The sequence below is a fragment of the Amphiura filiformis genome, chromosome 17, assembly GCF_039555335.1.
Source record: "Amphiura filiformis chromosome 17, Afil_fr2py, whole genome shotgun sequence".
Classification (NCBI taxonomy): domain Eukaryota; kingdom Metazoa; phylum Echinodermata; class Ophiuroidea; order Amphilepidida; family Amphiuridae; genus Amphiura; species Amphiura filiformis.
The window spans coordinates 39,680,525-39,697,214 of record NC_092644.1 but is presented as its reverse complement, the minus strand read 5'-3'; the positions used below and the strand labels follow the sequence as shown (position 1 = coordinate 39,697,214).

General features: G+C 33.9%; 1 protein-coding gene across 2 annotated transcripts in view; it reads left to right on the top strand.

The window, feature by feature from the left end:
• LOC140137777 (N-lysine methyltransferase SMYD2-like) overlaps positions 1 to 15,388 on the top strand; it is a 28,266-nt gene extending 12,878 nt beyond the window's left edge. The window contains exons 10-12 of one of the 2 annotated variants that reach the window (XR_011856897.1): positions 8,763 to 8,874; positions 11,288 to 11,432; positions 14,122 to 15,388. Coding sequence is in view for 1 of the 2 variants with exons in the window: in XM_072159544.1 (XP_072015645.1) it covers positions 8,763 to 8,874; positions 14,122 to 14,211 (202 nt within the window). In the remaining variant the exon portion in view is untranslated. The remainder of the gene's footprint in view (positions 1 to 8,762; positions 8,875 to 11,287; positions 11,433 to 14,121) is intronic. The other variant, XM_072159544.1, reaches the window with a different exon arrangement.
• The last annotated feature ends 1,302 nt before the right edge of the window (positions 15,389 to 16,690 follow it).

The window sequence follows — 16,690 nt, the reverse complement described above, 5'->3', positions numbered from 1 at the left end:
CATTTGACAATTGATCTCTACTTATTTTATCTCTTGTACCTTTCCAAATAAAATTATAGATTTTCTTTTGTAAATCTTTTATAAAGTCTTTTGACGGGTTAGGAATTGAAAGAACAAGGTGGTTAAACTTTGGTATCAGTAGGGATTTGACTATAGTTATTCTTCCAAAACTGTCAAGTTTCTTTTAGACCAATGATGCATTACCTTTGTCACCGACTCCATAACCTTATCATAGTTCAAATTAACCATTTCAACCAAATTGGTTGAAAATTGTACTCCCAATGCAGAGAATTGTCCGTCTTCAACCCACTTTAGATTTTTATTTGTAATGCCAGGGTTTGGTTTTCTACCTCTAAGTGACCCAATATACACAACATTTGTTTTAGCCTCGTTTATTTTCAACCCTGACAAACGCTCAAACAAATCCAGTGTTTTTAATGTTTGTAGTAAACTTTCATTACTTCCATTTAAGATCACAGTCGAGTCATCAGCGTATTGGGTGATTTTACAATTAATATTTTCAACTGTAATACCACATATATCAGTATTTTTTCGTATGAGACAGCCCAACATTTCAGCACAAATTAGAAAGATATAAGGGACAAAGGGTCCCCTGTCTGCAACCTCTACCTAAATCGAATTGTTTTGAGGAATTTCCATTTACCAAAACTGAGGATTGACTTTTATTATAAAAAGTTTGATCCATTTTGTAAAAGATGGACCGATATTTAGAAAATCTAATGTTTTAAAAATGAATTTATGAGAAACGGAATCAAACGCTTTTTCAAAATCTATAAGCAATAGCATACCTGGTTGGTCATGTAATTTTGTGTATAAAATTAAATCATAAAGTAATCTTATATTTTCTCCAATATACCTTCCTTTCATAAAACCTTTTTGATCATCATTTATTAGGCTTGGTAAAATCTGTTTCATTCTTTCAGCAATACACGATGAAGCTAGTTTATAGGTTATATTTAACAAAGTAATAGGACGCCAATTCTTTAGGAATTGTTTTGGTTTGTTTCCTTTAGGAAGGAGGGTAATAATCCCTAATCTCTGCGTAACTGATAATTCCCTGATTCATATGAGTAGTTCAGAGAACGTAAGAGAAAACCTCCCAAGTCTTGAAAAAAAACTTTCCAAAATTCAGTGGTAAACCCATCAGACCCAGGACTTTTATTGTTTGACATTTTCTTCAAGGCAGTTAAAAGTTCGTTATAAGTCAAATGCCCTTCGAGCTTTTTTAATTGATCTTGAGTTAATTGAGGTAAATCTGATCTTGAAAGATTTTTGTCGAATTCCTCCAAATATAAATTGTTGTCTTTACATTCATACAGTTTCGAGTAAAACTTAAAAGTTTCTTCCATTACTTGGTATTGAGCTTTTATATCATCCCCATTTGCATTTTGTAAATGAACGATTGCTTTATTTACACAGTTTCTTTTTCCAAGTTCACAAAATATTTAGATGGTTTTTCTCCGTGTTCTATCCATCTTGCTTTGGATCGTAACATTACGCCTTCCATTTTTTCCTTCCTCATCTCCTCTAATTCGGACTTTTTAATTTCAACATTTTCTAAAACGTCTGTATTGTTTGAATCACCTAGCTCTTTTTCTAAAGTTTCTATATCTCTTTCAAGTATTTTTTCTTTATTTTTATTTTTTTGTTTTTTCTGATGCATATTTGATCGTTTCCCCCTTATCTCCATGAGCAATACTTCAAGAAACAGTTGTTCATTTATCGTAAACTCGAGCTCACTTGCAGGGATTTGATTTATATTATTTAAGTTATATGGTGATACTGCATATTGTTTCTTAACTTCACTAATTTTTTTCTTAATCCTATCTATGTAATCAATTTCTTTTAATAGCGTATTATTGAATTTCCAAAAACCTTTCCCACGCTTAATAGGAGACACGTCGAGTTTAAAGACTAATAAGAGAGTGATCTGTTCGATATCCAGGGTCTATTTTAGATTTCACTAAATATGTTGTAAGCTCTTCCGATATCAGAAAAAAATCTAATATGGACTGTTTTAAAGGAGTTGGTCGACGCCAGGTATATCTGCGAGAGTTTGGGTTTTGAAGTCGCCACGGGTCTATCAATCCAAGTTCTTCTTTCATTTCTAAAACAGTTTTTCTCGCTTTTGGATTATTTATGCGAATATAATTCGAGGTATCTAATTTTGGATCTTGAACCAAATTCCAGTCACCACATAACACACAATGGGCATTATCAAATGTTTCTATTACCCTTTTAATGTCGTGATAAAAGTTTGGCTTGTCATCATTTGGACCATATATTGATATAAGTGTTATACTTAACATTGTTAATAGATACATCTAAAGCTACCCAATTTCCTTCTTCATCATTTTGTGTTGTATGGACTTTATAATCTAAATTGTTATTGAGAAAAATGGCAACTCCTCTTGAATTTGAGGCAAAGAGCTAAAAAAGCTTCACCTCCCCATTCAGCTTTTACCATTATTTCCATATTCTTATCAAAATGAACATCTTGCAAACATAATATTGAAACACTTTTGTTACGCAAATAATGTAAAACATCTCTTCTTTTTTGTTTAGCATTTAAACCCCGCAATTCATTGATAGAATTTTAACATCATTAGCCATACTTAATCATTTTCAATGTCTATAATGGTATCATGGAACACGTTTCATGAGGTAATTGTACATAGAAAACTCTAGACATACATATAAATTATACTTTGATAAATATGGCCACTCACCCACACACACAAACAGAACCATGCAAAAAAGAACATGTAAAAAAAACAAAGAAAATTGGAACAAAATCTTGGTAGATACCCAAAAAACAAACATAAAAAAACAAAAAAAGTATCTACACACCGCACTCATCTCCGAGCCGACATGGAAACAGCATTTAAGAAAGGCAAACTTTTTTTGTCTGATTTTTTCAGAATAGTAATTTGTAGCATGTTTTGTTTTTATCAATCAAGCTCCAAATATTACTCATTTTGTTCAAATTATTGTTTTTGTTCAAAATCATACATAATTTAAAGTTGCATTTTTGGAATTTGTAAACAGTAGTATGTACATAGGTTTCCTATTTAAACAAAATTTACCAGCAAATGTTACCTTTCTGCAGTATCCATGTAAACTATAAATGCATTTAAACCACTAACGTGGTATAAAGCTATAGTATGAAACGGCCAATACATATAATAAAGTGGATAACATTGGAAACTAATTATATTACATAAGTATTTTCCTTTCACCAAAGGCATTCGGACAAGAATGGCCTATGATTTCACAGTTTATTTTGTTTACATAACAATCATAGATTGTTATAACATAAACAATACATAATTATCATAAAGTGGATCCATTGGAAGCTATGTGACATAAGTATTTTCCTTTCACCATTGGCATTCAAACAGAAAATGATTTCACATTTTATTTTGTTTACATATATAGATTGTTATAACATAAACAATACATATCACAAATTGGATAACATTGAAAACTATGTGACATAAGTATTTTCCTTTCACCATAGGCATTCAAACACAAAAAAAGGGCCTATGATTTCACATTTTATTTTGTTTACATATTTTAGATTGTTATAACCTAAACAATACATAGAGTAGATAACATTGGAAACTATGTGACATTAGGTATTTTCCTATCACCATAGGCTTTCGAACACAAAAAGGCCTATGATTTCACATTTTGTTTTGTTTACATATTTATATATAGATTGTTATAACATAAACAATCCATATCATAAAGTGTGTGATGAGTATTTGCCTTTCACCATAGGTATTCAATCAAACACAAAAAGGCCTATGATTTCACATTTTATTTTGTTTATATATTTATATATAGATTGTTGTAACATAAACAATCCATATCATAAAGTATGTGATGAGTATTTTCCTTTCACCATAGGTATTCAATCAAACACAAAAGGCATATGATTTCACATTTCATTTTGTTTACATATTTATATATATAGATTGTTATAACATAAACAATCCATATCATAAAGTATAAGATGAGTATTTGCCTTTCACCATAGGTATTCAATCAAACACAAAAGGCCTATGATTTCACATTTCATTTTGTTTATATATTTATATATAGATTGTTATAACATAAACAATCCATATCATAAAGTATAAGATGAGTATTTGCCTTTCACCATAGGTATTCAATCAAACACAAAAAGGCCTATGATTTCACATTTTATTTTGTTTACATATTTATATATAGATTGTTATAACATAAACAATCCATATCATAAAGTGTGTGATGAATATTTGCCTTTCACCATAGGTATTCAATCAAACACAAAAAGGCCTATGATTTCATATTTTATTTTGTTTACATATTTAAATATAGATTGTTATAACATAAACAATCCATATCATAAAGTGTGTGATGAGTATTTGCCTTTCACCATAGGTATTCAATCAAACACAAAAAGGCCTATGATTTCACATTTTATTTTGTTTATATATTTATATATAGATTGTTGTAACATTAACAATCCATATCATAAAGTATGTGATGAGTATTTTCCTTTCACCATAGGTATTCAATCAAACACAAAAAGGCCCATGATTTCACATTTCATTTTGTTTACATATTTATATATAGATTGTTATAACATAAACAATCCATATCATAAAGTATAAGATGAGTATTTGCCTTTCACCATAGGTATTCAATCAAACACAAAAAGGCCTATGATTTTACATTTTATTTTGTTTTGTTTATATATTTATATATAGATTGTTGTAACATAAACAATCCATATCATAAAGTGTGTGATGAGTATTTGCTTTTCACCATAGGCATCCAAACACAAAAAGGCATATGATTTCACATTTTATTTTGTTTACATATTTATATATAGATTGTTTTGACCTAAACAATACATAGAGTAGATAACATTGGAAAGTATTTTCCTTTCACCATAGGCTTTCAATACACAGAAAAAGCCCATGATTTCACGTTTTATTTTGTTTATATATAGATTGTTATAACATGAACAAATATTTTACAATATATATCATAAAGTGGATAACATTGAAAACAAGTATCTTCCTTTCACCATAGGCATAAGCATCATAAATGGTTTTGTTTGTTTTGGGTTTTTTTTTTTATATCGTCAGTACACATTTTCTGACTTTTCTTGCTTTTATAAGTTTATATTTTACAATTTTATGATACGATCCGAACACAGAAAGTGATTTTTTTTTTCAACACCCAATGTCATTTTTTCACTAATGTCATTACCTGTACTACCATAACTTTTGAGACTTTCTTTTCCAAACCCAAAGTTGTACATAAAATTTATATGGTGTGCACATTTTATTTGAAACCGATTAAGGACTGGTTCATAATCAGCAATTTTTTTCTTCTTTCCAGCAAAATTAATATTGTTCGATATAAAGGATGCCGTTGATAATCTATCAATAGCTTGTTTGCAGTGTCAAAGAAAAAGACTTGCTATAGCATAGCTTGTTCAATTATTTGGTGTACATCTTCCAGGCACTGCCTTTTGCTTCCTTGGCACGATATTCTAAGTACACTTTCACCCCATTTACTCTGATCCTTGTTGAATTTCCTTCATTCCGTAGTCTTCTTGCTTGAGTAGCCAACTCACCCCTCGTGACGTTTCATCTCTGCAGGGAGATCCGTAGCACATGACTGGCTTCCTGTCCTTGATATAACCGCTGAATTTGGCTTGCTTCTAAAACACAATCTCTGTCGGACATGCAACCAAAACGCACAATGATGGGATCCGGTCGTTCCTCTCCTTCCTGTTGCTCGCGCCCTGTAAGTCTCTCTTTCGACGTGGTAGTCGATGCGCGTTCACTATGATCACTGAATCAGCGTGTTCTCTTCTAAACATGAAATCCGTAATAAGGAACTCTCGCACTACATCGTAAATGTCCTCATCTTTGGTCTGTTTCACTCCATAGAAAAGCAAATTTTGTTTCCTATCATGAATTTCAGCTAGGATCTGATTAGTTCTCATTTCATTCTTCGCCTGGAAAATTTTGGCGTTAATCTCCGGGATCTGCTCCTTTAGGATTTGGTTGACAAATTTATCATTGTGGTCCACTGACTTGACCAAGTCCTTGATTTGGTTTTCATTTTCCATTACTCTGTTCACTGTACCTTTTAACTGTGCCTCTATTGCATCCATTCGAGCGTTTAATCTTTTATCCATATTCAATAACAAGTCCTTCAGTTCAGCGTTAGTCACGTCGCTCGTTGCATTGTTCGTATTTTCCGCCATTTTCTCACTGTTGTTGTTTTGTTGTCTGGTAAACATATCTTCCAGTGTAGTTTGCTCTTTTGCTGGCTGTTTTTCCCCTTCTTTTCGGGCATAGTATGTTCAGCAGTGCTCCTCAAATTATATGAAACCAATGACATTCTCCAAAATAAATTAATCCATGCCAAAAAACTGAAAAACTGGCTCGGAAACGAGAGCGATTTATTCGACACATCCACCCATGATGGTGTCAGGGTTGCCAATTTATTGTTAATGATCAATTTATTAATTTGGATATTGATTGAGCACTTATTGATGATAAATAAAAAACAATGATGATAATAATAAGTGGTAGGTTATATGTTTGATTCTAAGAGGAAATCGGCATGCCTAGCATTAACAAGCAATGGTTAGAGAAAGCATGTAATTTGAGGGTCCAGTGACACAGACGTAACTCCATTTTTTGCGAAAATAAGATTTTGATATCAAAATTTTCAGAAACATGAGCACTTTCCAATAAACACTTATAAGAAACTCCATTTAGCACCCTATTGAAATCAATGGCCAGTGAAACAGAGACTTAACTACATAAATCAATGTGGACCATTATCAGTAAACTTATTTTTCTCAGAATTGCCAAAATGGAGTTATGTCTTTGTGTCTCTGACCCATCGAATTATATATATGGCAAGTAAAATTAAATAAAGGTTATGCAAAAACCAAATTAACAGTGTTATCTTGATTTTATTTTTTTTAAAGCAGTGTTGCTATGAAGTGTATAAATTATAATTGGAAATTTAAACTTATGATCTCAACACAAAATTAAGACGTACCTCAAATATGTATAAATTATGTTTAGGTTTCCTGGTTGGCATATTAAATTAGGTCTTCATAAATATTTGACATCTCTGTGGCTTATTTTAGTATGTACACGCAAATATGAAGTCCAGTTAATATCATTTGATGATTCCACTGTATGAAAGAGGAAATTAATGTACAGTTGCCATAAAAGGAGGAAAGGAATAAATAAATATCCTTAAAATCAGAACACTGCTACAGTAATAATTTGAATGAACACAGGTTGACAATCGCAGTGTCGACTGCACTGCGCGACACAGGTGTGGAAGTGAATCCAACTCATTTCTGATTGGTTGGTATTTCAGATGTCTTTTGATTGGTTTCATCACTATTTATGCCCCGCCCACATTTACTCATTTGTAATATGATCGCATAAAGCTGTGTTCATTCAAATGAAGTTTTTACTGAGTCTGTAAAGTGTGCTGAGGCTTGTGGATCAACGTCTAGGTGTTGTGCCTGTGCGTAGCGCACTATAAATCACTGCGATTTAGTCTGCTACACACTCAATTAAATTATTTCATGTTTGTTGGATATTCTATTCAGGGGTGCAAATTGTGATTTCTTCCTCAGGAGCAAGGTTTTAAGGCTCAAGATTTCCTCAATCACACCATGCATAAAATAGCTTTATTCTGCACTTCAAAAGATGAGAATGTTAACATAGCCTGTAGTTTTATAGCGACTGTATGTTAGGTCTTCGAGCTTCCAAAAAAGGCTTTATGATAACAATGTGCGCGCGTAGCGCGCACAAATTTGATATTTTACACTAGTTTGGGGTCAATTTTGGTCAGACAGAGGCTCCTTTTCCCTTTGTTTTTCTTTACCCCCATTCCTCTTTCATTTTTTTTTGTCAGAGGAGTACAACTTGTTTAGTGCTTTATGGTTCTTCTTTTAAATTTCCTCAATATTTTTCAGTTTGTCCTCTTCTCAGTGGAATTAGTATTGATACACTGAATTCCTTCATGACTTTTGTTCCCATAAAATCCTCATTCTTGCCTCTCTATAAATGTCCTCAGATATGATTGCCACCTCTCTAAATTTCCTCAGATATGAGCCCTGTTTCCACTTGTCTTCGTCCAACTTCTTTTTTCCCTGTTAAATTACATTGTCATTGAAAAAGGGAGTGAATTGTAAATGTCCTCATATCCCATTTCCATATTCTAACACCAACACTCCTCTTTTCTGCTCTTATTTCTTGAACAATAATGTGAATTCCTCCAAATTTTGCACAACCAGTATCTTTAAAGATTTTCTCTCTTCCATTCAGTAGCTTCACTTCCTCAAGCCCTCCCCTATTATCTTGTACCTCACTCTTTTTCTCGCCTCCTTTCCCTCTTCCTCTTCCCTTTTCTTTTCTTCTCTCGCCCTCCTTTTGCCTCTCTTTCTTTTTCTTCCCATGGCATTATTTCCTCAATTTTGACTCTCATTTCCTAGGAGCGGTGCTCCCCGCTTCCGTCCTAGGAGCGGTGCTCCCCGCTCCCGCACAATTTGCATCCCTGATTCTATTATGGTGAATTGAGTAAGGTTGATACATTTGCAAATTATTATCATTATTTTTTGAAGGGAACTGGGATTTAGCAATGAGACATATTTAAAATGATTAATTCTTTATAAACAACAAACTAATTTTCTACAGGACACATCTTCTACCCACGGATCCCATTTTAGGCTTCCATATGTGGAGGGTTGCTAAGATACAAGCTGTGACGTTAAATCAACCAATAGTAGCCAGGGATCTATTACAGCAGGTGAGTCTAGCCAATCAGCTTTAAAGAAAAATAAAGGTTTATTTGTGTTTTAAAAGTGGAAGTTGCTACACTTTATACTCAGACATGGGAATTTTCAGGCTTCTGCAATTCAGGCAGTTTTGTTGTCCAAATTTATGTGTGTTTTTTAGCCTGTTTTGGGCCTTTTAATGCTGAATTCACACACCTTTTCAGGCAGTTTTCAAAAAAGCCATTGTCATCATGCCTGTAAATTACAAGGTACTTTTATTGGGCTATTCCAGTTGAAATCCACACTACCCCTGTGGAAGATTTTGAAACACCTTCCACAGGGGGAGCAAGTTTTTCAAATGTAATTGGTCAAGTTTAATCATTTTGAAACCTGTACTCCCCCTGTATTAATATGGCTTTACCTATATCTTCCACACCTGGAGTGAGTATTTCGAATGGAATTTACCCAATTGACTATTCTATTCAAAACTTATACTCCCTCTGTGGAAGGCTTTAGTTAAATCTTCCACAGGGGTAGTGTGGATTTTAAATGAAATAGCCCATTTGTGGCCTTGGTTTTGTCTATTTATTGGGATGTCTGGAAACAGTGTACGTTAGATGAACTATTGAGCAAATTCAATGAGATGGTACTGAGATAACTTTCTTACCAGTATGGTAAGTGGTGCGATTTGAATAGATGCAAATTTAATCAGATCATGCAGTGCATAAAAGCTTTATAGCCCAAGATGTTTTACTTGCCTGAAATGAGGGGTAGTCAACATGTGTCATCATATTAGGTGTGTTTAGACGGTAGCCTACTTTTGAATGTAACTTACAAGCGAGCCAGCAATTAAATTATGCTACAAGTGAGTGTGTGTCCACACGGGACTTACTTGTAAGCCAACTCAAAAGTAAGAGTGACCTTCACTGGTAAATTATGCCATGATTATGCACAATCAGAATAGGATTGGGTCATCAAGGTCATACTTACAAGCGAGTTTACATGCAAGTCTTGTTCACACTGGCCTTACATTCGAATGTAGCTCTCTACATGTAAGATATCTTACATGTAAAATCGTCACTGGTAACTTGCATGTAGCTACATGCGAGTGCGTTTAGACGGGCACTACATGCAAGTTTACATTTGAACAAGTCTAATGTGTGGTAATAATTTCCACTGATTTGGTCTGTACAATTTGGAGGGCATTGTGTTGTTGACACCCATTAAAGTGTATCTTTTTACACAGTATAGACATTGCAACTTTACATATCACACCAGGTTTCACAAAATCATCAAAATCTTTTGGAATTCGTTTTACACAGATTATTTTAATGAAGTATCAAGCTGCAGCTTATAAAATTCTTTTAAATCAATTTCAATATTCTTGATCATATATGAAGAGCTTTGTTACAAAACCCCTTACATCCACTTGCCCAATTTTGAGAACACATCAACAAATCATGAAAAAAAATCACTGAAATAAGGGGGTTTTCAACAAAAGCAGTTCTTGGCGGGATGCTCATCTTACCCAAGCATCCCGCCAAAAACTGCTTTTATTGCAAACCTCTATATATCAGTGATTTTTTTGATGATTTTTTGATATGTTCTCAAAATTGAGCAAGTGAATGTAAGGCGTTTTGCAACAAAGCTTTTCATTTGTTAAAAATTATGACCACTCCACTGAGTGTTGAATTTCTTTTTCTCCAGTGTTAAGTTATATTTTCAGACTCTTTGCACATCAGATTACTGTTGTTCAGGGTTGACAGATCTGTTCAGGAACTTTTTGCTTGATACTCTAATCAGTACATATAAACATTAGATAACCAAATTCTTCTTACAGCTGCCAACTATATGTTTTCTGGCATTGTTGGAAGTGGATTTTTGTGTTAAAATGTGGTTTACTCAAAGCACTTAGTAAGGAATGGAGTTGTGGTGAAGCAGATAAAGAAGGACTTACAAACCAAACACATAAAAAATACCACTTCCTACCAAGCTTGTTGCTACTCCAGAATATGTATACCACTTTTGTGTTATGATATCAAAATGTAATGTGTCCCCTAGCTCCATCTAACTATGGAAATTGGTGCATTAATATTTGCTATTACATAATATCATGTGTGAATCTTGTTAATCCTACCCTACATGCTCTTAACAGGTTTCAACTTTTCAAAATCTTACAAAGTACACAATATTTCATTTAAATTTTGGTTAGTAGTTATTGAGATGTAGGCATATACACCTCAAAACCACAGTGCCTAAACAAGGCATGAATGGTTGAGCTCCTGGAGTACCAATTTAAAAATTTATCGAGTTTGATGAAGCCCACATGGTCTAAAACAGGAATTTAAGACCTAAATTTAATTTGAAAAAGTTGAAGCCTGTTGATACTTGTTTGTGAGACATTGCCCAAGGAGATGAGTTCAACATGTTCAATATTGTGTTTAGCCCTAAAGGTACACAAAACCCACATACAGGTGGTGAGTTATCCAGCAAACTGGCTGGCCATTTGGCCTAGCCCACCAGTCACCGTCTAGCCACTCACAAGTTGCTATGGTAACCGATACTACACTATCAAGCCTCCTACTCTCAGGTATAGTGACCGTCTTACTACTTTCTTCCAGTTATTCCATGTACGGTTTGTTGTGACATTGTTCACATTTTGCCTTTTTTTTGTTCTTTGCCATTCACTATTTGTTGTTCAAGTTTTTAACTTGATGCAACAAGTACATTCTTTTACTGACATGATAAATCTTTTATTGATTTGGTTTTGTTGAAGAAATTTGATAAAACAGAGGGCACGTCTAAGTGAGATTTTGAAGATAACAAAGTTTGGGTTAATTTGTTGTCCTGATCTACTGTGTACTTACTAACAAGGAATTTTGAAATGCCAAAACTTTTACAATGTCTTTGGGACATTTCAAGCATAGTGCTATTTTAAGCAGATGCTAAAGTGTGCTTTATTGCTTTATTTTTTTGCTGCTTGCTATCACAGGATTTGAATTTTGCTTGTCCTTACATTGCTTTTGTATTGTTTGCCAAAAGAACTTAAAAGTAAGTATTTAGTCAAGTGGGAACAATTGAGCTCCAGGGAAAACTTACAAAATCATTTACATCATTTTTATTTTCATTTGTGTTTTTCCATTAGGTTGAATTAAATTATCATATGATATAGAAATTCAGGTACTCAATATTTTTTGGGAAGAACTAGATACCATTCATGAAAGTTCAGGCAACAAGACGAGTGCAAAATAAATGTTAGATTTTTTTAATGTAGATTTTTGCAAGCAATACTGGCACTTAAAAGATAGCAGTTTTTAGGTAGTACAAGTTTGATCCTGCTTTGTTTAAAAGATACGCACTTGAAAATAAGAAAAAGTTTGTTATTGCATGCGCAGTAGATAACTTTAGGGTTTGATGCTCTAGATAAAATAACGTCCTTGGGATCAAAAGTTCATTGACCTGTGTTGTTTTGTGAGTAATCCCTTGCTTACCTGTGTGCTTGAGATTTCAGTCTCATACCCATGAATTTGGGGGTCAATTGTAAAATATCATAATAGTAAATATATGATCAATGAACTGTGCCAAAGGATTGTGTTGAGACAGTTTTAGACTACATGTAGTTGAAAGGTAGGTTTTGTAGATGAGTGTTCAGGCTTTGAGTTTAAAAAAATTGGGGAGTGTGATAAAAAACACACCTCAAACTTGTGAGGAGTGCTATTTTGTGAATGATGAGTGTGATTGTCATACGAGTGTGAGTGTAAGCTGAAAGATTAAGGAGTGGGATAATCGCACTCCTTATGATCATTTATGGAGTGTGGAGGAGTGTGATTGCACTTGCACTCCTTAAAACTCAAAGCCTGAGTGTTGGACAATGTATTGAAAAGGGATAGCCTCATGCATAGCCCTGTGACAAATCTGCCAATAGGATTGTCATGCATAGGACCAAAATAATGTAGTGCTGGCATATTTCATACATACATTGATTGATTGATTGATTGATTGATTGATTGATTGATTGATTGATTCATTCATTCATTCATTCATTCATTCATTCATTCATTCATTCATTCATTCATTCATTCATTCATTCATTCATCTTTCATTCATTTTGACTCATCATATGTGCCGAAGTAAAAAATTGGCATCATTGACTCTTTGCACAGATCCGCCATCTTGCTCCCAAAATATTATGTTTTTGCAAAGCGTATGTGGTAATTAAAGTCATAATGTACGATCTTGATCTTATAATATGAAATTGTTTAATTTTTTCCAAACCTGATTTTTTGGCATATTTGTAATGTTTACACATGTCCCAACTTGCACCTAAATGGAATCAGTCAAATTTGTTGTGTCAACAGGGCAAAGTTCGACATAAAGTCATAATTCATATGACCTCCTATAGAACTGCATGTTAAACGGCCAAAATAAGCAGATGAATTTCTTTCACTTTACCTTGTTATTTCAGCTCCAAATGGACAGAAACCCTTCTGGACAATTATTATTACTAGTATTATTTCAGCATTTTGAGTATAGAAGAACAAATATAAAATTTGAAGGAAATCGTACATAGGCTTTAGGGCTCATATTGAAATACCCTACCACGTTTTCACACAGAAAGAAGGCAGGATTCCCCTCGCTAAGCGCGCGCCTCAGGAAAGCTTGGTCATAAAACGGATGGATTATATGCATCAGTGATACACCCTGCCCAGGATTTTAACAAAAGAAGGCTAGCACACGAAAGCTGCAGGATGGCGCACACCTTCCTGTGTAAGGGAATTTCAATATGAGCCCTTAAGCACATATATGAAATGACACACAACACACACTTTGGAGTTAGAACCTTGTTTTGAGATGACTGTGCCCGGGGACTGTGCAAAAGGTCAATAGCATTTTTGTTGCAATACAAAAGGTTTCACATATAATACCATGATATGTGTCATCAGCAGATTGCATTATATGCAGAAATCGGAACATGATCTAGTTTTAACAGCCAGAGGTTTACTATGTTCCCTTCCATATGGGAATATTTAAACAAGGCAATGCCTATTCTCCCTTTTAATTCATTGGACAGAGAGTTGTAGTATTTTTTAAATAATTTTTGAATATAATAGTACATTGTATATATGTAGGTTTAGTAACACTTTCAGCTTTAGCTAAATGAAGTTCGAGACAGAAGACAAAGGCTGATCTAGTTGCAGACGATAATTTTATGTGGGCAACGTCACTATAATATGTTTGATTCTAACACACATCTTTGCTGGTTCCCTTTGTCTTTCCAGGCTATTGATGTCATGAGTATTGGATATGGAAGCACACATCCAATGACAATGGAAGCCAAGGAGCTGTTGGGAACTATTATAGACCAATAATTACGGTGACATGGTAATGAGAACAGGACCAAGAAAGTTCAACTTCAACTACTACTAGGATAACAGGGTTTATATCACAGAAGACCTCCCACCTCGAACCATCTACTGTTATCCAACCTCTGTTGTATCTGGCCATCATGAGACCAATTGGTCTGATAAGTGAAAAATCCTGATAAGTGAATTATGTGTAATTTTGCATTGAATATGTGAAGTGCTTAAATTTGGGACAACAGATTACTGGATATGTGACACGATCTGGTCCGTGAAGGCCAAAGGCAGCAAATTTAAAATTGGGATAAAGGCAAAATCATGGATCAAAAAACAATAAAAATACATAAGAAAATAGGCATCAAAAACTTCATAACTTTAGAACCAAGTTTGCTAGATCTTTGGTGTTTTCAGTATATGATAGCTTAATGTTTGTATAAGGTAATAATTATAGTAATTCAATTGTCAAAAATGCCTCCTTTGGCCCGCATGGACCAGATTATGTCACATATGAGGTAATGTGGAGAGTTACTGAAAGATAAGTACTGTATGCAATATAGATAAGAGCATGACATTAATGTGTCAAAGCATTAAAAACATGTCCTACTGTATGACAATCACATGGCTGGATAACAGAGAGATCCGGATAAAAGAGGTTGGACTGTGTAGTGCTATTGGCCTCGGAGTACAGTCAGTGATGAGGGTGCAGTGAATATTAAACAAATAATCTCAAGCCATTTCCAGTCAGTTAGCTCGATCAGTAAGGAATTTGACTCTGGTGCATTGATTTTAGCAATGCAAGTTTGAGTCCCAGTGTAGTCCCTGTTTGTTCTCGTGGTATAATTGAGCTAACTGAATTCCCTGTACAAGGAACTAAATGCTTAATGTCTCGGTTACCAGCATGAGATCTCTGGGAACTGATCTGGGCTGCGATGGTTATGTAAGCTGACGAGGGTTCTGAGCTGCCTCCCTGATGCTGAATCGTCTTGGGCCACAGAGGTCAGTGAATTTCTGTAAGTGTGCTGAGGCTTGAGGATTTATACCTGCATGTGCATAGCACACTCTAAATTACTGTGCTTTCTTTTGTATTGAGAAAGAAACATTTGTGACCCATCACATCAAAACCGATCACTTCGCAGCTGGCTTTGTTGGCAGATAACAATGAAAGAAGATGAGAAAATATAAAGAATTTAGAGCTTGTTTTGCCTCATAAAACTTTTTTACTGTATCTGATTTCAACAAGGTGTCATTTTAAAGTAAAAATCAGCAGTTTATCCTAGTGTTTAAATCTCCATTTTCATTTCTGCCGCAAAGTGGTCGGTTTTGATGTGATGGGTCACATTTTACTTTCATTTAAAAACCAGAGCAAAACTTGACAATGTTCTGGTTCATAAATCTATATATATTACTTTAGGATATTTTGCAGGGTTTTACTGGTGCTTTGCTTGAATACTTTATAGTACTAGTGTTATATGGTGAAAAAAAATTACAACATACAAAAATTATTATGTAATAAGAAAAACTATAAAAGATATAATTATTATAGGTTTAGCTATAGATATGGAAATATATTTATGAATATGAATATATTAGTTAGCTTTTCTTCACAAAGTGTCTTATGTTGATCACCTGCGAAGAAGGAATAGAGGGTATTATATAACTCATACAAAGATTCTTGTCATTTGATTGGTCAATTACTATTGATTATTTTTGCTATCCAAAACAAAAAGACTGCACTCCGCACAAGTGCAATAGTCAATTTTCCATTGCACTCGTGCAATGGAAAACAATGACATGGCAACAATGACATGAAAAACATGTCAACAATGACATATACGTGCATATAGACCTCGACTCGTCAATTATAGGTGTGAGTGTCGCTGCTAAAATAAATATAGTTCATACATATTTGAATTTATTTTGTTTTCCTGGTGATTTATAGAATTAAGTGGAAGATAAGGAATTTATGTGTGAGTTATATTAAACAAATATTGAATGTTTTTATTTGTTCAATGAAAAGAATATTTTCATTTGGTGAAATGTGAACTGTTCCATTCAACTCGGCAAAGCCTCATTGAATGGTCCAGTTGAATGGTCCATATTTCACAATATTTAGTATTTACAATTTAATACACATTGATACTTGCATCATACCTGAAAACTTATTTGTGACCTGCTCTCACAAAACCAGGAACAAGAGTAGTCATGATATTTTTGAACATTTTGCAGTTTTCACTATATAGGAGACAACGCGTATAAATAAGTTTCAAATGAAGCCCAAGATCATGCTTATTTTGCTTCATTGTGTGACTATTTTTGGAGAAATAGGCCAATTAGGTAGTACTTGACACAGGAACGAATGTCAAATGATTGCATTTCAATGTAGTATTTGAAAAGTAATAATAACACCAACTCAATTATGAAAGTACAAATTGTCAAGCTTACAACACAAAATACTATGACTTGCATCTTGGTATTGGTTTTGTGGTAG